The 27796-nt window shown below is 46.6% G+C and overlaps 1 protein-coding gene across 1 annotated transcript in view; it reads left to right on the forward strand.

Moving 5' to 3' along the window:
- Positions 1-27796, forward strand: part of USP11 (ubiquitin specific peptidase 11) — a 2050211-nt gene that overhangs the window by 787265 nt on the left and 1235150 nt on the right. Inside the window, exon 9 of the mRNA XM_069647415.1 lies at positions 18478-18636. Within this exon, the coding sequence (XP_069503516.1) occupies positions 18478-18636 (159 nt within the window). The remainder of the gene's footprint in view (positions 1-18477; positions 18637-27796) is intronic.

Genomic DNA, 27796 nt, shown 5'->3' on the forward strand with positions numbered 1-27796 from the left:
CCAGTTGCCGACGCTGCCTTCCAAGGCAAAAAGCATCACCTTTTATGCTGGTTTCTCCCATTCATTCCAGCCTAGCTGTCAGTCACCCAGCAGGGTGACTTTCCGGACAGCCAGCCAGCCAATCTCGTAAGAGTGCATACCTGCCTCCTAGGAGACTAAGTACAGGGAGTTTCGGGCACCTCCCTTGCTTCCTGCCCCCACCAGACACCCTGGAGCCAGAGGAGGGCTTCAGTCGTGAATCCTTCTCAAAGACAAAATGACTGAGCCTGACCGAGCTTGGACGTGCTCGGTAACATTGGCGCATGAAACTACCAAGGTGAGACTCCTTGCCCCCTTCCTGCTACTTTGTAGATCGCTACACTTGCCCCCTTCTCCCCAGCACGCAACCCATTGCGCGCCCTTGCGGCCCACCCTACACCCGCCTCCTACCATTAGCTGAGTGACGCCCGCATATTCCGCCCAGCCATTCGAATCCTGGATACTGCTGCCTACATGTACTATTCAGCCGCAAGCAAGACCGTTGCTACACGGTACACATGCCCAGGTCCTGTTACGGCTCCTCCTCCACTGCAACGACCTAACTACTAACTCTCTCACTACATGTGTCCCAGGGCTAACACTGAACACGTTTATAGCTATAATCAACTTTGAATCTGTAAGCGAATGTATCCTCATGCCAATTCATACTGCCTCTAACGGCATCCCTCTACATTGCCTGCGCTAGTTTGTTTTAATGTCTGCCGTGTAAGCGCCTATGACTGCAGTACCTTGCCTAATTGACTGGGTGCGACCTTGTGTGCATATGGCCAGTGTCTCTTTATGTTCGATTGCCTGCAATTGCCTGTGCTCGGTCCGCCCCGATGTTTAACTGCTGATACTGTTTAGGTAGTATGTGACTAGTGCCTCTCCATGCCTGTGCCATACTGGCCTCTAATTGCGTGAATCCATTTAATCTGGGGCATTAACTTGTACGCATTACATAACTAGCATAAGGCCAGTGCCCCTACATGCGCACCTGTTCGATCTTTCTTGCCTTTGCACGAGGCCAGCATCTCTCATATGATTCTGGGATTACATTTCTATTCCTCTGTATACTTGAATGAGGCTAGTGCTTCCACATGCTTGATTGCCTGCAATTGCCTGTCTAAATTGCCTTGGTGTTTAATTGCCAGCCCTGCCTATTAGTATGTGGCCAGCGCCTCTCCGTGCCTTCGCCTCACTGGCCCGCAATTGCTTGAGCCTGTATTGATCTGATACAGTGACTTTGTATGTAATACATTGCTAACGTGAGGCCAGTGCCTCCACATGTTTGCTTGCCTAATCTCACTTGCTTTTGCACGAGGCCTACACCTTTTATGGTTTTGGGATTGTATATTTACTCCTTTGTATATTTGAATGAGGCTAGTGCTTCCCCATGTTTGATTGCCTTGCTTCCCTATGTTGATTGCCTTGTAGATGCCCATATCTATATTGCCTGACTTTTAATTGCCAGCACTGCTTAATTAGTATGTGGCCAGCACCTCTCCGTGCCATCGCCTCACCGGCCTGCAATTGCTCGAGACCATACTGATCTGCACTTTATAGCCAGCACTTTATAGCCAGGCTGAGTCCACCGTTGTCACTGGCCTGCCTATCCTAACCTGCCCTGCAATTGACCCTCCCTTGTACTGACTGCATGTCTTGGCATGAGACCTAGGACCTGAATGATTTGCTTGCCCTAACCTGATCCCTGTTTGCTTATGCCCGCATAACGGCTCTCCTAGCTACTAACTGGCCGTACTTGTGAGTTTGTGGCCAGCACCCCGCTAAGCTTGTTACCTTAACTGACCTGCAACTGCTATATGTCCTGTACTCATTGCATGTCTCACCCTTCCATCTGGTAACCTTACTCTAGTCGAGGCCAGCGTGCTCAAGGACACGGCAAGATCTGCTTGTCCTAGTCTGTTCTAGGGCAGCTCAGGCCTGTATTGATTGATCACCTATCCTTTAAGTGATAGTGCCAACTAATTAGCCACCCAAGAAAACTTCTGCCATAACTAACTAGCCACCAGCCAGATTGCCTGTTTCTTACTCATTATAAGAAGTATCACGCTATATAGCATACTACCTCACTCACCCTCCCCACGCACTCGCCCAATCCCTGCAACACATCAACTACTAGATCACTTTCAGATATGAATGCCATCCAACCTCTACTAATAAGTAATCCTTGCCCAACTTCAGCTAGGAACTTAAGACTCAGAGCCAGATTAGCCAAAATGTATGAGCCTCCCATCCGTTCTATGCCCACTACATCCAGACTAAGGACTATGGCAACCTGGCCCGGCCAAACTAACCTAAACTCAAACCCACCTCGTAACTCTGACCCTAGACCTCAAAATGGTCCGCCCAAGCATAATAAACCTAAAAATATACAAGTCCACCACCCTACCACAACTACCGCGAGTCCTCAGATCAATGGAGCTCTAATCAACACCAGATCTTTAGTAGCACATGCTACGGAAATTGCTGACTTGATCCTTAAAGACCTTGACTTCCTTGCCATTACGGAGACATGGCTACATCCGGCAGCAGGCCCTATGCTTATGCTAGCAGTCCCGGATAGTTACTCCATATTGAGACAAGACAGACTAAAATCTAGAGGAGGTGGTATTGCTATTATCTACAAATGTAGTCTCTCCATGAGATTAGCTACTCCCATCAATGTTCTCTCATGTGAATTACTCTCTGTTAAAGTTCCACTCACTAATGCCCAAACCCTCAATATCCATCTGATTTACCGCCCCCCTGGGAACATTTGATGAGGACTTTAACACCATTTTGTCCAGCAACCTCAAAAGTTCCACACAAGTACTTATTCTTGGGGACCTCAGTATGGGCTTCAACGACCCATCTGACCAGCTTGCCAGCACTACCTTCAACACCCTTTCAGAAATAGGATTTACTCAAAGAAGCAATGCACCCACCCATGATAAAGATAGAATACTTGATTGGGTGGGCGACTACAATTGTCAAGCCAACATCCTTGCTATCTCACCTTTAGCTTGGACTGACCACCACCTTGTGTCATTCATGCTCTATCAGACCCCCACCCCTGCTAGCCGTCAGGGCTCCACCCATGCTAACCAGAAATAAAGAGTATTACTGTGGAGAGACTTATCCCGACTTTACTCCCCACCCTCAACACGCTCCCTGACAATTCGCATCCCGAGACCTTGGTCGAAGAATAAAATAAAATCATGTCCTCCTTGCTGGACCTAATTGCCCCCCTCAAACTCAGACCAAGCAAGCACAAAACGCATCTGAACAAATGGTTTGCACCATTCCTCAAAAACCTAAGGCAGCAACAAAGAAACTGGAAGGCCACCTGGAATAAACTACCATCAGCAGCCAATAAACTTAAACTCACTAAACTCTCAGCCCTCTACAAAAAAGAAATATGCCTAGCAAAACAAATCTCTTTCGACTCGCGCATAGCTAAATCAAATATGAAGGAATGATTCTCTATCCTCAAAGAAAGAGACTCCTATAGAACCAGCTGACACGTGTTCCAAAGACAAAAACTGGTGCTCAGAGATCCAAAATGCATTAGCCAACAAGATTTCCACTATACAAAACGAAATTTCCTGCAAAAGAGCCTCCTTAAACAACCGCCCCCCATCCAAACCAATCGAGAGTACTCCAGTTATTGGATCTACCCGATTCAACTTCACCAAAGTCTCCATACTCGAGTAGAAAGAATCATCTTGTCACTGAAACCTTCTGTCAGGGTGATCTGTGCCCCGCACAGCTCATCAAGGATGCTGCCCGAGACCTTTCCCCTTTCATCACAAAGCTAATCAATGCATCCTTTTCCACTGGCACCATCCCCAACAATCTCAAATCATCTTGGGTATTTCCACCTCTAAAAAACCCCACCCTTGACCCATCCACCTAACTATAGACCTATTACGACCGTACCCTTTCTCCTAAAAATCCTGGACAAGGTCACCTACGTACAAATCCAGAAGCACTTGGAAGCACACCATCTATTAGGAGCTAGACAATCGGGCTTCTGTCCCCAACATGGGACTGAGACTGCCCCCATTGACCTTAAGTCCCAAGTCGATGAGCTCAGAGACAACGGAAAAGCTGCCCTAGACCTCTCGGCTGCATTCGACCTGGTCGACCATACTATCCTATGCACCCACCTTAACACAGCCGTTCACTTCTCCAATGATGCGATCGCCTGGATTAGATCCTTCCTAAATGGCAGAACCACGAGGGTCTTCTCGCCCATAGCAGCGGCAGACCCTATACCTATCACCTGTGGCGTGCCACAGGGCTCTTGTCTCGCCCACATTGTACAACATTTTTACCAAGCCCCTTTTCGATGATCCGGATCATCTCGGTATCACCTACACTAATTATGCAGATGCTACCCAGATCCTCCTTCCGCTTTCTGGGGATTATGAAAAGGATTTGGCCTTGGTAAACAGAGTGTACATCATCATCCAGGCATGGATGGCCACACACAGACTATGCCTGGATGATGATAAAACTAAACATCATCCTGGGCACCACCTCTAGCCTAAAGAAACTATTCCCTGTCTATTCCTCATTTATAATCGATGGCAACAGTATCAAAGTAGGACAAGAGGTAAAAACCCTGAGCTTTTACCTGGATTCAAACCTCTCATTTACTAAACAGGTGAACTCCTTAGCATCCTCCACGGCCTACACGTGTAAACTGATCTGTACAGCTAAGCCATTTCTCTCCGATTTTAGCTGCACGACCCTTGCCAAAGCCCTTATCTTGTCTCGCATGGACTATTGTAATACCCTTTATCCAGGGTCTACCAACGCTATTACCAGTAAAATACAAACCTTACAAAATAACGCCCTCAGAGCACCATTAGGCATCTCCAGAAGAGACCACATCTCTGCATGTAGCCGTCAGAATAACTGGCTCCCAATCAACGACAAAATTCTCTTAAAAACCCTGTCACTTACTCATAAATCTCTTAACAACGCTGCTCCCACTTACTTGGTCGACAGATTCCGCAGACATACTTCCCTGAGACCCACAAGAACAGCTTACAAAGATTGCCTTTCTATTCCTAACTTCAATCGCTCCACAATAGGGGGCAACAGCTTGCCGGTGAAAGCAGCTAAACTGTGGAACTCCCTACCTCCCACTCTGAGAATGGACCTTCCCTACCAAAACTTCCAGACTAACGTTGTCCTATGGTTGAAAACGTAGGATCATTAAATGCAACATGTAGCCAGATCTTATCGCAAGGAGCACTGCCCCTTCACCCCACTGTTTATTTGTACATACTTTATCTAACTTTCACTTGTTTATACTTCCAACGCCAGCAAGCTGTTTGCTTGCTCCAGATTTCAATTTTTTGCATATAGTGTACTTATATTTGTATGTATGTATATAATCACACTGTTGTAACTAAGTTTCACATATACGTGTAACTGCTGCACCTTGTTACCTGAGGGTTTGATTGCGCATTATAAATAATAAAACAAAACAAAACACAAACAACAATGGTATCAAACCTGGTTTGGTGCACAGAGTAAATCTCAAGAAGGACCTTTCCACAAAGAAATAGCAAAAAAAGTAGACAGTGGCCAATTTGACAAAAATAGCACCTTTGGGTGCTTTACTGCAGCTGCGAACACAGTCCGCGGTAAAATCACACCACAGTAGTTAAAAGTAAACCACTGCCACCAGCCATTCATCGAGGAAAGGGTAACATAAAAATGTTGCATGAGAAACTAGACAAAGGGGATACTAAGTAACCCCTCTAGTACCCAATTGCAAGATAGTAAGTTACAAGTGTAAGCAAAGTCCATTTCACTTCACTGTTCTTGTAAACAGTAGTTTATCCAAGATAATTTATTTAAACCTTGGGAAATCTAAAAGACTTCCCTGTGCGACTGTACTGAGGGTGCTGAGTGACACAATGTAAAAAGATTATGCCTATGGAGTTTGTCAGTATCCACAACTAACAAAACACAGAGCTCAAAATCACATACACGAGAGAGTGGGTAAACATTTCTGAGAATTCTCCCTAACAAAGTGCCTAGCGAATGTACAATAAATAAAATGAATTAAAAAAAGTCATATTTCGCACTTATATCGGTGTTAGCTAGCCATCCTGAATAACTCCTTTAACTACCCCACCTATCTCATTACCTAAGTTCCTACCCCTCCAGGCACAAAGCCTACCTATGAGAGCAGCCAAATTCATCATTCACCTCACCTCTATAAGGTAGCCATCTTGTAACCAGTGTCTTCTAGATAGAATTGTGTAGCTAATCTTGCATCACATTTTGATAGAATTGTGTACTTAATCTTGCGTCACATCTGGATGGCATTGTGTAGCTAATCTTGCGTCAATTCTAGATAGAATTTTGAAGATAATCCTGCGTCACATCTAGATAGAATTGTGAAGATAATCTTGCGTCACTGTTAGGGAGAATTCTCATAAATGTGCGAATTCCCTTCACCTTAGAGACCCCCAGCAACATTGCTGAATTTTGAGGACTTGATATTTTTTCCTCGAGACTACTAGTTTTTTTGAAATTCCTAGACCCAGCACACACTATCTTACAATAGAGTGCTGGAGGGGTTACCTAGTTTCTGATTGTTAATCTGCTTAGAATCACATGCTGTGCATAGTCCGACATCCAGAGGTCACTGCGCAGTATTGCATTTTGTTTTTCATAGTCGAAAAGGGGACGTCGACAAGGCGTGTAACACTATCCCTATAGTGACGTGCAGTGTACCCACAATCCCTCACGCGTCGAGGTCCCTCAGATTGTTTTTTTCCGCCCAGTTATTGGTCGCCTTTATGCGGAGCTCCTCGAGAGACATTGCGAAATCATTTCCTCGACCCTTGGTTGTTTTTACTATTATTAACTATACACATAGATCCCTCCCTCGATGTAGCTGCCAAGCTGTTCTCCGCCGAGCAGGATCTTCGACGGAGGGATGAGCGGAGGAGATCCTTCGGCGCTGCCGAACACGTGGCCGGGCCTCGCCGGCCTAATACAGTAGGGAGAGTGGGGTTGGTGGTCATTTCTTTATCACTCTGAGAATGCCTTTCTCTTTCCCCTCCCTCTCTTTCGAGGTCGTAATCACATTTCATGCCCTCAGCTATGGAGAGGACGCCCTTTAGGTTTTGCCCGCGTTGCAAGGGCAAGTTTACCTGCAAGGACAAGCACAAACGGTGTAACCGTTGCTTGCCCCTCGATCACAAAGAGGACGGCTGTGCGGCCTGTAAGTTACTGAAACTCAAAACTCTAAAGGACCGCAGGGTCAAAAGGTGGGCAGCCTATGCGATGTCTAGGTCTGACTCCTCGCCAGCTGCCGCTGCCGAAAGTGACGAGGACAGTGATTAACACGGCCTCCGCAACGGAGGTTGTAGACCTCTCGAAGGAGCGTTCCTGCTCCTCGTCGTCTGTCCCCGGCCCCGACAAGCCCGGCTCATGCCCCGCTTATGGGGATGAACACCCCGGCGACAAGGACGAACACAGAAAAACACATAAGCACATACCCCACGGCACGCATTCGTCGAAGACTAAGGCAGCCATAGCGTCAACGGAGGCGTCGGGTCCACCAGCGTCTTCCGCCGACCGTAACGGTCACAAGCCCTCCCCGCCACCGCTTCCGCGACTGGGCTTTCTGTAAAGGGCACTAACCCCAAATCCTCAGGCGACGCGCCTCAGAAGAGTACGTACGTTGCCAGTAAATACTCGCCACTGCCTAGCGCGACGGCGAGCGATTCCCTTGACGGAGAAGTTGATCGCCGAAAGCCTCGCGCGTATAGCTTCTAAAGACGGCCAGAGACGGACGGTGGGTGACGCGTCGAAAACTGCTCACAAGGCCAAAGAAACGCCGAGGACACCGGAGGGGAGGCTGGGACAGCTCCCACCGTCGACAGAAGACCCTAGCCAGCGAGAGGTTTTCCCAGAAGGCGAAGGGACTCTATCTTCGACGCTATGGGACAGAACTAAGCAACTACAGGGAGAGGAAACTCGCTTTTCACTCCCAGACCGCTCTAGCCTACCCTACTGGACTGTAGAGGGGTTCCAGTCATGTATGGACAAGCTAGACAGGTTCATTGCCATCCCAGAAAATAGGACACCCAAGAGGCCAAGGGAGGTACCCCAGAAGGGGCCATGGGCTAAATACCCGAAGCTCTTTAACCACCTACAGGAAGACATGAACTCTTACGACCTCACTGAAGAGGACTCTCACTTCCAGGAAGAGGATTTGTTTGTGAATAATGAAGACCAACAAGAGGGAGAAGGTTTTCAAGATGACACTAACATAGGTGAGGAGGGCTACGAGGAGGACCCAGGTGAAGGTGGCTTACAGCCCTGGCAGTCGCCATCAGGGTCTACAGACCCCGACATTATAGACATTTCTTCTTCTCAGACCACACCGGTCAGGAACCCTTCTCCAGTAGACGATCAGCCCACCTTCAATGCGCTACTGAGGAAGGCAGCAGTGCATTTTGAAGTTGAAACTGGGGAGGTCACCCCAGATACTGATTTCGTCGAGAGGATTATTAAAGAAAAACCTCCCACTATCAAACTATTCCTATCCTCGCCTTGGTTAAGAGACGACTCACCCCATCGCTGTCCACCCCCGCACTGGTAAGAGGGGTCAATCCAAGAATCGAGAAATTGTTCTCACCCTCTCAGTCAGACCCATTATATATCAGGGGTCACTCAGTCCCGGACTCCCGGACTAACACAAGGAAGAGGGCTGGGGTTCCACTGTCAACCAGCGAGGCACACTCAGATAAAGAAGGGAGAAAGCTTTATGCCTTGGGCAAAAGAATTTCCGCCTCGGCAGCGTTTTCAATTAGAATTGCCAATAATAATACATTGTTGGCAAGCTATGCTGATGCTCAATGGGGAAAGCTTAAGCAGGACATCGAAGAAGCACCTGAACCTCTATGAACTCGCTTATTGGCTACAGTTACAGAAGGAGCTCTGGTCAACCAGAGCATCATTAAGACACTCTTGATGCGTCAGAAACCGCTGGCCGTTCTTTGGTGCAGGGAATTCTGCTGAAGCGTCACGTCTGGCTTCGCAATTCCGGTTTCAAGGCAGAAACGCAGGCGTCACTCATTAATAAGCCAATAGAAGAGTCAAATCTCTTTGGAAGGGCAGTGGACGATGCACTGGAAAATGCGAAGAAAGAATTCGACACCATAAAGACCTTAGACCAAATCTCAAAGCCTCCAAACAGGCGTGGATTTGGGAACAAACGCTTTTTTCGTGGCCAACAGCAGCAGCAGCAACAACATTACACTGCAGGCAACTGGCCTTCTAATCAGAGTACCAGTAACCAGTATAACCAAAGAGGACAACGCTGTGGCAAGGGCAGAGGCCGAAGCTCCAGCCCCAGAGGCACCCCGGCAAGTAACACCAAATGACCCGAAGGTTCAGGTCCCCTTCCATGCGTCTCCAGTTGGGGGCCGGATAACATTGTTCCTTTCAGCATGGGAGGGAATAACATTAGACACGTGGGTATTGTCAACCGTAGACCACGGGTACTGTATAGAGTTCAATCGGTCCCCCACCTACAAACCTCCAAGGGGACGACGCCTGTCACCAGAACACCTTGTCTTCCTCCAGCAAAAAGTAGAACAGCTGCTACAGAAAGGAGCAATAGAGGTTGTGTCCCTATCTCAGGTAATGGAAGGTATTTATTTAGTGTACTTCCTTGTACCCAAAAAGGACCTAACCATGCGCCCTGTACTAGATCTGCGCCCAGCGAACAAATTTGTAAAACCACAAAAATTTCGTATGGTAACATTACAGGAGGTAATTCCCCTGTTATCTCAGGGGGACTAAATAACAACACTAAACATGTAAGATGCATACTTTCATATTTTGATGTTGCCAGCGCACAGAAAATACCTCAGGTTCATGATGGAGGGCAAACACTACCAGTTCAGAGTGCTACCCTTCGGCATAGCGTCTGCACTAAGGGTATTCACGAAGGTAGTGGCAGCTGCCCACCTGCGCAGGTTGTCCATACCGGTATACCCTTACCTCGACGATTGGCTCATAACAGGGGAGTCCTACGAGACATGCTTCTCAAACACCCAGAAGACAGTAGACCATTTGTTCCAACTGGGCTTCTCCATCAACGAGAAGAAGTCCAACTTAGACCCCAGCCAAATCAAACAATTCCTAGGGGCTCTAATTTGAACAAAGGATGGCCTCGTCTTCCCCTCCAACGAGAGGGTCCAAAATATGCTGTTTCAGATCCCTCAATATGTGGCCGGTCGAGAGGTGACGGTACGCAAAGCAATGTGCTTGCTAGGAATGATGGCGTCATGTATTTATTTGGTACCTCACGCGCGCCTGCACATGCGCCCAATGCAAGAGTGGCTCAACAGCCAGTGGTGTCAGGCCAGCGGACAATGAGACGATCTAGTGGTGGTCTTGCAGGCCTTGGTTCTCTCGCTACGGTGGTGGTCGAAGGAAAACCTGGTAATAGGGAAACTATTCGCCACCCCCGCAGTGTAAGCCACTCTAACCACATACGCATCCCTCACAGGATAGGGGGCTCATCTATCCCATCAGACTGCTCACGGAGTCTGGACTCCGAGCGTAGCGTCCAAACACATAAACTTATTAGAGCTACTTGCGGTGTTCAAGGCACTAAAAGCCTTCCAGACACATCTACAAGGGAAGACAGTGATGGTCCTCACGGACAGCACCACAGCCATGTACTACCTCAACAAGCAAGGGGGCACTCACTCTCCAGGACTGTCCAAGCTGTCCCAGAACATCTGGAAGTGGGCTCTCAGACACATGTTCCTATTGTCACAACATGTACCAGGGGAACTCAATCTGCTAGCAGACAAACTCTGCAGAGACTTTCCTCTGCCCTCAGAGTACGAATGGCGGTTACACGAAGACATTGTCTTCGATGTCTTCACACAATGGGGCTTCCCAGAAATAGACCTGTTCGCAACTCTGGAGAACTCACAATGCCTAGATTACGCCTCCAGATACCCACAGAACCGCTCCAAGGGGAACGGGCTCTGGATACCATGGTCAGGGAAATTTGTTTACGCCCCCCCCCCCACCCCCCCCCCGACTCCTCTGCTGAACAAGATAGTGCACAAGATGCACCAGGAACCAGTCACCATGATACTGATAGCCCCGATGTGGGCCCGCCAACCATGGTTTGCTCACCTGATGAAGATGTCCCGGTCCCCACCAGTGAACTGCCCTGCCCGTACAACTTGCTGTCACAGGATAAGGGCAAGACACTACACCCATGCTCACAGAACATGAATTTAGCAGCCTGGCTCCTGAGGTCATAGAATTTGGCTATTTACAACTCCCTCAGAGATGCATGGACATTCTCAAAGAAGCTAGAAAACCCAACACTCGCCACTGCTATTCTAGCAAGTGGAAGAGATTTGTCATCTGGTGTAGAGGTAAGAGCATCAACCCAGTCCACTGCTCTCCCACACAAATTGTCCTGTACCTGACCCATTTACTGGACTGAGGTCTAGTGTTCATTTCTATTAAAGTCCATCTAGCGGCACTTTCTGCATACACAACCTCGCAACTTAAGGTGTCATGGTGGAAAGTCCCAGTTATCAAAGCATTCATGGAGGGGGTAAAGAGAATACACCCTCCGATAGCAAACCCAGCTCCCGGCTGGGACCTTAATGTAGTACTTACCATGCTCATGGGCTCACCCTTTGAACCCATGCACAAGGCAACTCTTAAGGACCTCACCCTTAAGACTGCTTTCCTAATAGCTATCACCTCCATTAGGAGAGTAAGTGAACTACAGGCTCTTTCTATTCCAGACCCCTTCGTAACAGTTCACAAAGATAAGGTGGTTCTACGCACACACCCAAGGTTTGCACCGAAATTCATATCGAAATTCCACGTCAACCAGTCAATAGAACTACCAATGTTCTTTCAAAACCCTTCCAATTTGGGAGAAAAAAGCCTGCATACACTCGATGTGCGCAGAGCTGTCATGTTTTATATGGAAAGAACTAGGCCACTGAGAAAGTCTAATCAGTTCTTTGTCTCGGTGGCAGCAGGAAGAGAAGGAGATGCAGTCTCAAAGTCCACTATATCTAGATGGATTGTTCAATGCATCACTCTCTGTTACACTCTTGCTAAGAGAGAACTACCCTTCAAGCCAAGAGCACACTCTACTCGAGGCACGGGGGCATCCAGAGCATTCATTACAAACGTTCCCCTTGAGTCTATTTGCAAAGCGGCAACCTGGAGTTCTGTACACACCTTTACAAAACACTACTGTCTAGATGCTCACTCTAGATCTGATTCCCAGGTGGGACAAGCAGTATTAAGACATCTTTTCTCTACTGTTCCTTCTCACAACCCACCTCCTACTCCGGGTACTGCTCGCTAGTCTATGCACAGCATGTGATTCTAAGCAGATTAACAAACATCAGAAGACAATGCATTACTTACCGTAAAAGCATTTCTGATGGTTGTATCTGCTTAGATTCACATGCGCCCACCCTTCCTCCCCGCTCGGATGGAAGGAACATAGACATCTTTCTTCATCTCTCTCTTTTTTTCTAGACTCACTCACGTCTAGAAGGCTCCCTCAGAGCAGAAAAAATACAAACAGAGGGACCTCGACGCGTGAGGGATTGTGGGTACACTGCACGTCACTATAGGGATAGTGTTACAGACACGCCTTGTCGACGTCCCCTTTTCGACTACGAAAAACAAAATGCAATACTCTGCAGTGACCACTGGATGTCGGACTATGCCCAGCATGTGAATCTAAGCAGATGCAACCATCAGAAATGCTTTTACGGTAAGTAATGCATTGTCATCCCCTGTGTCTAGAAACTCATGTAGCAGTCAAATGCTACCCTTTCCTATCGAAATGGCTGGTGACAGTGGTTTTACAACGAACTCGATGATTTTCCCGGCCGCGAACACCGGTAGCGTTAAATGCAGGAGCCATGTTTTTCAAGGTGGCGTCTGAGCCCCCTTTGTTTAAACACGTCCCGGTTTTCTTTTTTGCCATTTCTTTTTGGAAAGGTCCTTCTAGAGTTTGTCTCTGCGCACCAATCCAGGTTTGGTCCCTTTGTTTCTGTGCCTTTTTGGCAGGCTTCAGGACTGAACACCGCCTCTGGCGCCTGAGTGTCTGGGGTGGGCAAGAAGTGATGGAGGTGCCTGATACTCGATGAGCTTCGTCTCCTAGGAGACCCAAATGCACTCTGGAGTGATTGGATGGCTGACTGTCAGGCAAGGACAGCCATCCTGCTGGGCGAGTGGCAGCTAGGCTGGAATGAATGGGAGAAAACTGTTTAAAAGGAGAGTCTCTTGAACTAAAAGGCAGTCCACCACTGTAACGAAAGAACCGAAGACTAGCTGGAAGAGGACGGCTGCTGTAACTACTGGACCGTTGGTTTGCCCGGTGGAACCCTGCTGCAGGTCTGAATGGCCAAGTTCACCTCGACAGAGAAGCCCCTTCAAGGACCACTTCTTCCTTTGAGTTGGTGGGACCAATCAACTCGTAAGCCACCTGGATACCATCAAAAAATGGCTCATAGGCCTCGTGTCTCATTCTGAATGCTTCCTAGTGTTTACAGAAAATCTCTCGCAATACAAGCACTACATAATGCAGACTCATTCTAAGTGACTCAACATACATACATACATACATACATACATACATACATACATACATACATACATACATGACATACCAAACATATCTCTAAATGTGTCTCTACAAAGCATAACAATCTGAATGGCTTTTCTTGCATTTCAAATATGCCAGTGTGTGTGTCATTCCAGGCCTAATTCGTTTCTCTCTAGTGCAAACAGAAGTTTCTCTCACAGCCTAAGCGCTATATCTAATGCAAACATAGATGAACAGCAAATCATAGTGAATATATATTGTGTCTCTAAAACACTACATGGCACTTCAGATATATGCAAGTGTTGTTCTATTTCAAATGGCAAAGTGGCAGCATGTTTCTCTATCATTCTAAATGGCAAACACTATATGCATACAGTACCATTCTAAAAGCATATTGCAAATGCATTCAAAAGTGGCAGTCTAATATGTTGATAGTGTCTACTTCAGCAATGTACTATAGATAGCTAAACAGAATGCAATAATGGAATGATTCCATAGCAAAGATTATAATGATTCTAACAGTGAGTCTAATAATGGGTAATGGTTCTCTACAGATAGTACCTATTCTTCTAATGGGGGTTATGATTTCTAATAATAACAATCCCGGGCTTCTCATTTTACCCAATTCCACACTCTGAGCTGGTTAGGATTAACCAGGGAGAAGGGACACCAGCTTGTGTGCTTGAACAGCAACTGGAATCGAAGATTTGCCAATTTTCAAGCTTTGTGATCCGTTCCAGTGCAGTGCAGGAGTCCCCTGAGGTCCTCCCTCTTGTCCCCACGACTGAGGCTCAGGAACAGCGAGATCTGCAGGAACTGCCAGGAACAGAAGTCTTCAGCTGCATCTTTTTCTTCAAAATAAGGTACTGTGAAAACCAGACCGAGGGAACTTGCCTCTCACCGCGAAAGTTTATGGAACTTTGGCACACTGCAGGCCTAGTCAGCATATGACCCGACATACAAACCTTTCTTCCGTGAACTACTTCTAAGAACCGTGGCAAAGACTTTTCCGTTTTAAATACCAGAAGCGTTTTTATTTATACAAGACACTAGCCCATTGACTTTGGCATACCTATTGCATTGAATCAACTCCTCTGGTGAACGCAAACTATTTGCACTGTTTTAAAGTAACTTTATTATCCGTTTTTATCAATTTATGCCATTTTGCTCCTACTTCAATGCTATTTTGCTCCGACTTAAAGCGAGCTCAACTGCTTAGTAATCAGTATTGTGGTATAATTTCTGTGATATTGGTTGCCTCTTTTAGTGAATGCTTTATAAACGATTGTTTAATAAATTAATTGTTTTGCCAAGAAACCTTGAGTATAAGTGTATCTGAATACTTGCTATTGTAGACCTTTGTGTAAGACCCTTACTAGCTCACATTCCCTCTTGAGATAAGCCTGGCTGCTCAGCTCGCTACCAAAAACTCTGTGGATCAGACTTCTACCAAAGGCTGGTTTTGCTTACACCTGTAGTCCTAGTTGTGTGTAGTGGTCCCAGAGGGTACTGCATACAAACTCTGCCTAACAGTCACATCTAGATAGAATTGTGAAGATAATCTTGCGTCACATCTAGATAGAATTCTGAAGGGTAGCTTGTGTCGCATCTAGATAGTGATGCCACCAACCAACCCTACTACAATTCTCACTCTCTGCCTACACCTCTAACTCCTGTGCAGGGTGAATGGGTGGGGTTGGTCAAATTTCACTATCGCCAGTACATCCCAGACTGGTATGCCGACCTCGGGCCCAAATTCCTCCTGCCCACCAACTGTTGGTGGGGATGGAGCCAACAATCGCAAAATCAGCAATCTCTCCAAACTGCCTACACTGATAGCAGAGGGCGAGACCCTGCCCTGTGCAGGGCGAATGGGTGTGGTTGGTGACATTTCACTATCGCATGTACACTCCAGACTGGTATATGATATGGCATTTATAACGCGCCTATACACAAGTGTTTCAAGGCGCGAGAACATGGGCCAAAAATGGGCCAAAATTTCAGCTCACCAACTGTTATGTGGCTGGAGCCAAACCTGAACATACAAACGCATTTCCACAAATATATAGATGTGGACATTCTAATGCTTACCTACTTTGTTTACTCTTTCTGCCAGCAAACCACTGATCAAAGTTTAAGACTTACTGCTCAGCCTATGCTACCTGGTGAGAGTTTGGTTCACCACCAACACACGACAGTGCGAACAGCCCTTGCAGGTGTACTAGGTTGGCTTCCTTGAACAACATACCAGTGTTGGCTCTGAAAAGCCCTACTAATGGAGGAAGAGGCATGTGGGTGAGAGAAAAGCAAAACTTGATGCTGGCTCAAGAGCAACAAAGGCTGCCGCTAAATGCTGGTTAGACTTTGATTTAGAGTGCTACACATTCAGAAAGGTTGCCACCCCTAAGGTAGTGGACACTAATGATGGCTAAAACTGCATTGTTCAATTCCAGAGTTATTTACCCCAGCAGCAAATCTGTAAAGCAGCAATATGGCTACATTGCATGCTTTTTGTAAGTATTACTCCATGGAGCCAAGGGACAGGGCAGATGCTCAGTTTGGCCAAGCAGTTTTATGTAGCTGTTTTGGTTTAACTGCCTAATTTGCTCTCTCCAGATGTGTACACAAAAATACCATTCCCTACTGAATGGACGATGGCTATTAATCTCCCATGAGTATTGAGAAAACAGGGTGGGGTGTGTTAGTAACTTAACAGCCTAATACTATAAATGGGTACAAAACCTATAGAGTGCGCTGCAACCATTGTTGGATTAAGAAGTGGCTGGCTGTGTCACCAATACAAAATTGGGTGTACCCAAAAATATCCGAAATTACAAATATAGAATCTGACTTTTTGATTTGGTGTTGCGCGCTGCCTGTACTCAAGAAAAAACTCAATTAAAGTGTATGCAATTTTGCATCAAGGGTTGGTCTAATTCTCCAGAATGTCAGCCGACACGTGTTTTGACCTGGGACGCTTTCAAGGCTGACAAATAGTCCAGATCAACAAACATTTATTAAGTATGCATGTAATATTCATATGAATGCAGTCATGAAACAAAGATAGAGTGGTGCGTTATAAATCAGTTTCAAAATACATCATGGCGTATGTTAATGGATTCATCTATATCCTTTGTATCAATCATAATTTCGAATCTGGTAAGTTGGGTAATAAACCTATTCTTGACGACTATTAATTAATTTTAGTCTGTCAGTTTGATCAAGCATTAAGTGACATCTGACAAGACTCTCAACATTTTTTTCATTTCTCTCAAGTTAGTACCATATAGCTTGGAACGCTGGGTGAGTGTTAATGTAATTCATTCACACAGTCACTCGAATGGGGTATAAATGCCACAAAATAGTGCTTAGCTAGTGGATCACTGGGCACACACCCGATTTGACACTCAATTGAGAATTAATGGTAAATACTATGGACCCATGTCTAGCATGAAGTGAAAACCCCTTCAACTCAGGCACTGTATCACCTAGTGGCTATGTATGGACTGGGCTTCTCACACTACACCCCCATTTCTTGTTTGAAACATTGATCTATCACTCTAATTGAATCAGGAATAATTCAAATTCTTGTGCTTTCTTTGGTTCTTTCTGCTTGTGTACACCTTTCCAACCGTGGGATGATATTGGGTATGTAAAATGTTTGTGTTTGAACCAACAATTCAATTATACAATCAATTCGCATGCGCTATGATGTATTTTGAAACTGATTTTTAATACATCACTCTTTGTTTCATGACTGTATTCATGTGAATATTCCATTTGCCTTCTCTCCCACCAATAATGGGCCCATTGTATATGTTGCTGTTAAAAGGAGTGACCAGAACAGATAGTTGTGAGCATGTGCATAGTTGTGTATGTTCCTTGCTCCTTGTTTGAATCAGGTCCTAGTCCAATATCTGTGCTATCAGGTCATGAGCATGTTGAAAGAGGCACAGCAGACCTGTTACAGTTGTGTTGAGTTTTTGGACGTTACGGTAATTACAAAACAAGACATTTTCTGGTGGAAGCAATGGAATTGTTTTCTAATTGAGTTACTTAAGTTGAAACCATCTTGGCGGGCTTCTTAAGAGGATTCTCACTTTGCCATATTCCAGGTCAGAAGTAACAAGGCATTTGTGTCCAGAAATCTTCAAATCTCTCCGAGACTAACTTTTGTTCATACATTTAGAGATATTCCGTATTTCTTTCTAGGTAATGTCATAAATGAGGACCTGTAGTGGAACATTTAATGTCAAGATTTTACCAGAGACAACGGAATAAGGATCGTTAGCTGCATTAGCTGGACTGTCTGGGGTATTGCTCACAAGGTTATGGACCAATTGTAATGTCTTCAAGACTTGATGGTAAAAAATGACTTTCCATTGACGCTGGTTTTTAAGAAGTGCTCCAGATGTATTCCATGTAAAGGCACTCTGGATAAATGCAAGCATGTCCAAAGGTATCCTTTGAGAATGCTCTAGGTTATCCATTCATTTTGCCTTTTGTGAGGATGTGCTGCTAAAATTAATTGAAATGAAGATTTCCATGGCCAGACATTTGGTATAGATGGTGAGATTATCCTGGTCTGCATTGAAATTGGATGGAACTGCGATAGTGCATAAACGCTAGATGTTGGTGTGAATTTAGTGTTCTGTAACCCATTATCTTTGAATATTATATCTGTTCTGAGATTAGCATTTGTAAATTATGCAACCACAATTTAACGGACATAGGAATACATCATAATGCAAGGAATCTAATATCCCTCTCCACTTCTTGGCATACCATTGCAGACCAAGGTAGGACACTTTGCCTCACAGTTCCTGGGCTACCAGCAGCATGACTCGCAGGAGTTGCTTTCCTTTCTTCTGGATGGTCTGCACGAGGACCTGAACCGTGTCAAGCAAAAAGAGTACATTGAGCTCAGGGATGCAGAGGGCCGTCCAGACCAGGTGAGCATCCTTGTTACACACAAATGTTGCCAAACCCAAACAAATGAGTCCTCCCACCTCTTGAATCATGTCCTGGCTATGTAGAAAGAAGTACTGCCATTTGGAAATGATAAAAGTCACAATATATAAATAATGCTTAGTTAATGGTTTACGACTGTTGCCCACCGGCTGACACACATAAAATCAGCATTGTAATAGCAATAGTATTGGTAAAAGGTGCAGTATGAGGCTACCACCTTGAAAACATCAGCTATATAATGTTGCTTACTTTAAAGCTCCATTGTGCTGTCTTAGTCCTCGGTTACTTTTTCTTGGTGTATTATTGTTGGGGTTGGCTCTGCCATCTACTACAACTCCAAAGAGACCTCTTGTCACTAAACAGTCACAGGCATGTGTCTGCATGCTATTTGTTTATACAGGCCTATGAACAAATGCGTTTTTTGTGTGTTCCATTTAAATTGTAAATATGTACCTGTTCTATTTTGTTTGGAAAGTCATATATGTTACATACATCTACAATGTGGTGTCATTGGGCTATACATGGCATTTTTGTAGCTTGTAATAATGCATGATTCTTTCATCAGAAGTGGGGACTGGATTTGCAAGGCATGAAAAGAAGCTGATTCTGGTGTTGAAAGATTTCAGATTTATGGATGCTGAAGTCACACAAGATAGTTGAAGATCTCACTGCGTTCATGCAATGCTAACTGGGAGGAAATGAGGAGCAGGAAATTGGCACAAATGTCAGACAAACCAGTGGGTGTGTGGGATGTTTTAACCCACTTCTGCTCTGCTATGCTGCAGCACTGTTATGATGGTGTCAGAAAACAGCAAAATGGCCGCAAAACCCTTGTGCGCGCCAAAACCTCTGAAAATCGCGCTTTGCAAGACACCAAAAAGATGGCTGCCCAATCTGCCATGCATGTTGTCAGTGGTGGAACGGAGATCTCACTCCTGAAATATGTCACTGGGCTCCACAACAATTGAAAATGTAGTACAGAAGGAAAAAGCAGGGTTTTGCTAAATGAAACCTAAAATCTTGCTTTAAATCCCTTTTTCTTTGTTGCTGAAACTGCAAAATGCCGGTACAAAACACCCTCAAACATCCATAATTCTTGTGGGGGTGCTACAATTCACTTAGTTTAACCCTTTAAGTGCCAAGGGCATTTCTCCCCAGTGCCAGGGCCTTTTTTGGTGATTTTGGTATGTTGCCATTCAATGGCTTGTAACTTTTTTGTTACATGAGATATCTCGGGCAAATTTGGCTCCTTTTTTCCCCACATGTTCCCATTACCAGCGGATTACCCTTTCCCTTTTGCGCCCCCGGTAGATGCACCCACACATGAGAGGTACCTTTTTCGTCGGGACACCTGTGGGAACACGAGAAGCTATGACATCTGTTGTTGGCAACGTGTTTCGGTGAGTGGACACAGGGAAATGTCTCTGAAATTGGCTGGAAATGAAGACAATTCTCAGACATTTCCCTCTGGCCACCCACCGAAACACACCGCCAACACGTGGCCTACCTTCCCGCACCCCCACACGTGTCCCGATGAAAATGGTACCTCACGTGTGGGTTCACCTACCGGGCCGCAAAAGGAAAAGGGTAACCCCAAGCCTTTCGCCACTGACCATTTTGTTCATGTGGGCAACCTACAGATTTGGGCCTAGGGTGTCGAAGCCAGCAAGGAAAATGGGGAACCCCATGCATTTCCCAAAAGAGGACACCCGTGGGAATCCACACATGGCCAAATTGGAGGGGTGGCCCATCTCATGTAACCCTCCCCAGGGGCAGATAATGGGGGGGGGTGGGGGCTGTCCTGCACTCCTCCCTGGGCTCAGGCATCCATTCCTAGGAGCAGATATCTGGTCCCAGGGAGGGCTGCATGACAAGGCACCCACTCCATTGTGGGTGGGGGAGACGGGTTCACCGCCCCATCCCATTAGAAAATTCCCCGTCCCTTTGGGGTCCCGACAGCCCCCCTAAAAAGCGTTCCACCATTTTCCATTTTTTTTCTTCGTTTACAAAACTTGCCTTGGTGCAGAGGGGCACATTGGTGTGCCAATCTGGCCCTGGGGTGCCTAAACCTTACTGCCCCACCCACTGGAGGGCCTGCCCCACCATTTTTGGGGGCCCTCTCCCCTTCACCCCAAATGGGTGGCGTGGGCACCTCATGCAGGCCTCCCTGGGCCTCCTACAAACGGCTGCGTGAGGTACACCCCCTCCATTTGGGGTGGGGGCCCCAAAAAATGGTGGGACAGGCCCCCCAGTGGGTGGGGCAGTAAGGTTTGGGCACCCCGGCGCCAGATTGGCACACCAATGTGCCCCTCTGCGCCAAGGCAGGTATAGTAAACAAAGAACACAATTCAAAATGGCAGGCTGCCCTTTAGCGGGGGCGGAGGGGCCCCCTACACCGCTGTGGAATTTTCTAACGTGAAGGGGGGGGTACACCTCTCCACCCCCACCCCAATTGGAGTGGCGGCCCATCTCATGTAGCCCTCCCAGGGGCAGATAAGGGAGGGGGGCTGTCCTGCACTCCTCCCTGGGCTCAGGCGTCCATTCCTAGGAGCAGATATCTGGTCCCAGGGAGGGCTGCATGACATGGGGTCAATGCCCCATCCCATTAAAAAAATTCCCTGACCATTTGGGGTGCCCCCCCCCCTAAAAAGCATTCCACCATTTTCACTTTTTTCCTTTGGTAACCCAACTCCCCTTGGCGCAGAGGGGCACATTGGTGTGCCAATCTGGCACCGGGGTGCCCAAACCTTACTGCCCCACCCGCTGGGGGGCCTGTCCCACGATTTTTGGGGACCCTCTCCCGCCTCACCGGCACCAGAGTGGCACACCAATGTGACCCTCTGCGCCAAAGCAAGTTTCGTAAACAAATAAAAAAATGGAAAATGGTACACTACACTTTAGGGCGGGCTGATGGGCACCTTAAACCGCCAGGTAACTTTCTAATGTAATGGGGGGTGACCCTCTACCCCCCCACACCAAATGCAGGCGGGGGCATCTCATGCAGCCCTCCTTGGGGTCAGATGCCCTCTCCTAGGAGCAGATATCTGCCCCCATGGAGGGCTACAAGGGGGGGAGGCCCATTTCCCCTTGGGGTGAGGGGGAGAGGGCCACCCCCATTTCTGTAAAATCTATCCCTGGTGGCTAGTAGCCTCCCCAATCCCACCCAAAATTCCCTTTAGAAATGTTCATTTTTTTTCTTTGGTTTTGCCCCCTTCCCTGGGGCAGAGGATCAGCCATCTGCCCCCAAAGGGGGCCTAACCTGCAGGCCCCATCCTTTGGGGGGCCTGCACACTAATTCCTGGTAGCCCTCCCCCCACCTCCCAATTGGATGGGGGGGGTCACCTCATGTACTCCTGCCTGGGGCCATAAGTCTGCCCCCAGGGAGGGTTACAAGGGGTGGCCCCCCTTTCCACTTGGTGTGGGAGGGGGAGGGTCACCACCATTTGTGGGCAAAAAAATCCCAGGCCCCCGACCCCCGTTCTATTTTTTTTTTGTTTGCCCCCCTTCCCTGGGGGCAGATGATCAGCCATCTGCCCCCAGGGTTGTGCACATATGTGCCCCCATGCTTTGGGGGCAGGGGGGGAAGAGGGCTGCTTACTTGAAGCAGCAGTAAGCAGCCCCCCTCAGCCCCCATGTCTCAAACGTTTCCATGGTGGTCCATTAGTTGCAGATCACGGATCGAGCTCTCTGCGCTGATCTGTGACCAGCAATGCGTCATATAAGTGGTGTCCTTGGAAAGGGGAGAACCTCCCCTTTCCAGGGACACCACTATTTCCTATATCCCTGGTGGCCTAGTGGGCCCCAGGGCCCCAAACCCCCTCCCACCGCCCCCTTCCCTCGCCTTTTTTTTCATTTTTTTTCACCCCTGGGGGCAGTGATCATCTGCCCCCAGGGGTCTCTAGCGCTGTGGAATGGGTAACGTTGTGAAGGGGAGAATCTCCCCTGATACCCACCTCGATCTCCGGCTTGAAATACAGCCGGAGATCGAGGCGGAGGAAGGTGATCACTCACCTTCGGTTTTCACTGCAGCAGCCCGAAATGGCTGCTGAGGTGAAAATTACTTTCACTATCATGCCGACGTGCTTTACGCACGCCGACGTGAAACTGAAGGTAATCCAGCCCCCTGGCAGTGAGGGGGGACACATAGCCCGGCGGTTGGATTACAGTTTTCCTCGAACCCTGCGTTGCAGGGATCGAGCAAAGCAGAGTGCCAAAACCGATGAGCCGGCTCGTCGGTGGCAACCTAGAGTGGTTTCCACTGAGGAGCCGGCTCGTCGGTGGCACTTAAGGGGTTAAGAAATCATTGTGAACTTGCAAGCACCTGAAAAGCTGAAAGCATAAAGGGATTTCCACAGCAAAAGTGGCCTGTCTGTGGATTTGTCAAAAATCTATGGGTGCATTACCCTGGGCCGCCTGAATGACAGCTGTCAGGAGCCTGCCTGATTAAACTTTAAACATGTATATAAACTGAAATCAAATGTTTGCAATCTAAGAGGCCTGTTACTGAGAGTAACCCATTTTGTGATTGTTTTGATCCTATTGTTTAAAATCTTGAATAAGTATTGTAGCTGCTATTTTGAAATCACAAGTTTATTTTAAGCTAAGGGAAAATGCACCAGAATTAACAATTAAATCAAGCCTGGCTAAAAGCTACCAAACTGGAATATCAGGTTTCTCCACAGAAGGATGGCCTTTCCCCCCACCAGGAAATCACACCCAAATGGTAATTAAAGGGTTTGGAAAGAACTTGGTCTACAGAGGCAAAAGGTAACCATGAAAAGCTGCTACTAAGGAAATGCGATGTGTGAGGACAGTCGTAAATGGCCTCTGCCAAGAGCAAACATTGGGGATGGCTCCTGGGCTTCCAGGGAGAGACCAAGTGGTGGACCTAAAACAACCATTTGTTGCTTAACAAGGACAAAGAACACATTTTAAAAAGACGGATAACTTACTGTTTAGAATTGTGAAGAATATGAAAATAACAGATTTGTGAATCTAAATTTTGGCTGCACGTTTCAAGAGGCGACAAAATCGTGTGACATGTTCTGGAGAGAAAGGGCAAGAAATGTGATTTTACACAATGTATTTCTGCTAGAAGTATGAAACTTTACGCACGTATGCCCCTGTTAAACGCGCACACTTGTAGAAATTTGCTTAAGAATTGGACATTGTGTTCCTGATGAAAAGGGCAAAATTCTGTGAAAAGCCGAGACAAGATCCCACAGCTACAGGGTTTTGAGGGATAGCTGCTATATAAAATATGTAATCTGTATATGTGATTGTTATAGAGGTTGTACATGTGTAAATATGTATTGTTCCAAAAGTAGATTTTGTGTTCAAGGGGCATGGGGTGGATGCTCTGCCTCATAAAATCACACCATAAAGGTGACACTGTTTCCTCCTATCAAGGTGGAGGGGAGTCTCTGACCCAATCACCTGTCAAAGGGGTGAGTTTAGGATAAACCAGCCCACACACCCCCTTTATCAGCATAAATAGAGACAGCTCACCACTCAAAAAGACAGACCGATTCACTCACTATCCTGATACTGGCGGAGCACCCTGCTGCTGAACTCTACATCTTCCTTGCTCCAGACTCCCGGAACTTGGCAAAGCAGAAACACATTGCATAGCTGAACCATTTTCAGCTAGGCTTCAAATTCCAGAACCCCACAAACCTCAAAGGAAGCATCAAAATACAGCCAGGCTGCGCTGTACTGCTTGCCTGATGAAATAATTATCAGAACCAAGAAGGGCAGATCCAATCCAGTCCTGTGCCGTGCTGTGACCAGAGTGCTTTGCAGATTGCAGATCCAATCCGATGTGCCCAGCTGTCTGTCCTAGAACCAGATCCAATTCCCTGACCAGAATCCTGACGGTTCCGTTTAAAAACATATCTAGTGAGTATCTATAGATGGAACTGTGTCACTAGCATATGTACCTTGCTTAGTTAATCCCCATCTAAAAACAATCCTATCTTGTATTCAGAACCTGTGTTAGGAGCATTTTTGAATTGTCTGAACTCTCTATCCAAACCATCCTATCTTCCTCTGTATTAGTATTGCTAAAACTATCTTTGCGCTGATCTTTTCTCATCCGAAGAAGGCGAGTTTCCTCTGCAGGCAATCATTCTGATCAAGTGGCTGTGTACCTGTGTGGAATTCGTTTTGTTCCTAGTCATCCTCTAGTGTAAGAAATCCATTTGTCATTTTAAAAGTGGATTCCTGTTTCCCATTCTTGCGCCTATCTCGAAAAAACGATTTCCACTAAAACGTGCACAACTCCCTCTGTTTTTGTGCTAGAAACAAAATGCTGCTTGTAGCTAACATCCACAGCTTTAAATCGCATCTAAAACCGCATTCCAAATCCATACGGTTCTCCCGTTATCGCGATTATCGCGCAGTGAAAAGTTTGCACCGAATTTCGTTTTTGGGAAACTCCAACACGTGTAAAACAGCTTTTGATTGCTTCCAACTCAAATTGTTTGTTGGTATTAAATCTTTGCTTGTGTTTGTGTGCAACTATCCAAAGCGTCTCCCATAAGACTTTACAACAACTTATGCAAATTTAGATCATATTTGGTGTTTTTGCCCAGTCCATTCTAAGGATAACTTTAAAAGCCATTCAGACAGCTTGACAGTGCATTCTGTTTTTTCTTGTGTTGGAAAGGGGGAACGTGGGATTGATATACTGTTGAATTCTCTGCCATTCCTGAATACCTGCTCTCTCCTCTAATCTCCTTACATTGCCTATTGGGGATTGAGGGGCGTGCAGGGGGAACCTCGAACCACAGTGCCATATGATCTGAACACACAGACAAGTATTATTTCTGTGCTGAATTGTTCTGCTCACTACTACTCCTTGTGTATTAAAGAGATTATTCAGTGTTACATCACCCTATTGGTGATTGTGTACCCATTAAAACCTAGTGTGATTAAATTGTAAATACATGAATAAATATTTTAACTTTGACAACCAGCCCGGTTCCTGCTTCAGTGTGACCGGGGGGGGGGGGGGGGTTCCAGGAGAAGGGCGTGATATGAGTGGTATATCGTCCAGAATAAAGAACTTTTAGACAAAAATAAATAAGGATTTAATTTGTGCATTACATGCTTGGCTTTTGGCTTGGAAGGCAGTCGACCACTGGACGAAGGAATCCGAAGAAGAACTTGGAAGAGAAGCTTGCTGCAACTCCTGGACCGTTGGTTTGCCTGGTGAATCCCTGCTGCAGCGGTGAAGCTCCGAATTCGCTTTGACTAGAGAAGCCCTGCAAAGGAACTCCCCTTGGGTTGGTGGGACCAATCGACCCCAAGACTAACTCGACTGGAAATCCTCTCTGCTGGCTGTACTTCCACTGCTGCTGCAGGAACCGAATGCCAGGTGATGAGAACACCAAAATCGAGTGCATCGTTTTTGAGTCAGACCCGAGCTCCAGGATGATCCTCCGGACTCCCTTGAAGCAGGGCTAACCAAGCCTGAGCCACCTCAATAGAGTGCTGGACCCCAGAAGCAAGGAAAGCCCAGAAGGTATCCGAGAACTGCAGTGGTGCTATTTGCGATAAGCTGAAAGCCCGAAGTGCCGCTGATCTGAACTTTGCCCATTGCTGCCGCCGAACTTCGAATCGTAGTGCAGGAGTCCCCAGACATCCTCCCTCTTGTCCCCATGACTGAGGCCCAGGAACAACAGGATCTGCCATACTACAACAGGAATAGAATTTTGATTTGATTTTGATTTTTTTACATTTGTAAAGCGCACCAAACGAAATAAACCGTATGTCGGCGCAGATGACACAGCTGAAGGTAGCAACAACGTTGAAAAGGATCCCAGATGAAATGGGGACAACTACCTAAAAAGGAAAGTCTTCAGTGCCTGGCGAAATTGAAGAAGTGAGCTCATGGTTCTTAGGTATTGCGGCAACGAATTCCACATCCTGGGACCAAAGACAGAGAATCTTCTGTCACCTCTGGTTCTAAAAGCCGAGTAAGGAATGGTTAAAAGATTTCTATCACAAGATCGCAATTGTCTCATGGGTTGGTATGGCTGTATTAGCTCTTGTAAATACAGGGGAGCCAGGCCATTGACACATTCATAGACAATACAGGCTGTCTTAAATTTAATGGGATCTTCGACTGGTAGCCAATGCAACTTTTGGCGAAAAGGTGAGACATGATCAGTTTTCTTCAGTCTAAATATCAGTCTGATGGCCGCATTTTGCGCCCTCTGAAGCCGATGAAGCTGTTTAGTAGGAATGCCCAACAATTGACTGTTACAATAGTCCAAGTGGGCACTGGTAAGAGCTCCGACCACAGAAGCATGATCTTTGGTTGGTATGTAGGGGAGTGCTTGACGGAGCATTCGAAGAATGAAATGTACTGCTTTTGTCTTAGCTCCCACCTGGGCGTCACAGCCCAGGTCTTCTTGCCACATACAACCCACATTTTTTACTTTTGATACAAATTTTAAACTCTTGCCCAGAAGTGATGGAAAAGGCAACTTCTTAGCTGCCAACAACTGATTTTTTGGTCCAAATAGAATCAATTCAGTTTTAGCAGCATTAAGTTGCAAGTAATTCTGGGACATCCAGCTGCCTATTTCCTCCAGGCAAAGCCCCAGTTTGTTAAAAGCTTCCTGAAAGTTGCCAATTCGTATGAAGATCTGGGTGTCATCAGCATATGAGTGAAAATTCAACCCATAGCGTCTCCGAATCTCAAGTAGTGGCCGAATATACAGATTAAACAACAGTGGCGACAGGGAGGATCCCTGCAGGACCCCACATCTCGAGCAAATAAGGTCTGACAGGAACTCCCCCACTCTCACCCGCTGTTGACGGTTAGTCAGAAAAGACCTAAACCACCTCAGTGCTAAATCAGATACTTTTCCAACCTCCTGCAGGCGGTCCAAAAGAATTTGATGATTCACTGTATCAAAGGCCGCGGACACATCCAGCATGACCAGGAGGGTAAGCTCCCCTTGGTCCGCAGCCTTTAACAGTTCGTCCTGTACTACCAACAAGGCAGTCTCAGTTCCATATTTTGGACGAAAACCAGACTGAAATTTGTCCAACAATAATTTTTGTTCGACAAATTTCTGAAGCTGGTTGGTAACAACTTTTTCAAGTACCTTAGGTGGCCATGGTAAGCCT

The sequence above is a fragment of the Ambystoma mexicanum genome, chromosome 2q (genome assembly GCF_040938575.1).
Source record: "Ambystoma mexicanum isolate Mex_15411 chromosome 2q, UKY_AmexF1_1, whole genome shotgun sequence".
NCBI classification, from domain to species: Eukaryota; Metazoa; Chordata; class Amphibia; order Caudata; family Ambystomatidae; genus Ambystoma; species Ambystoma mexicanum.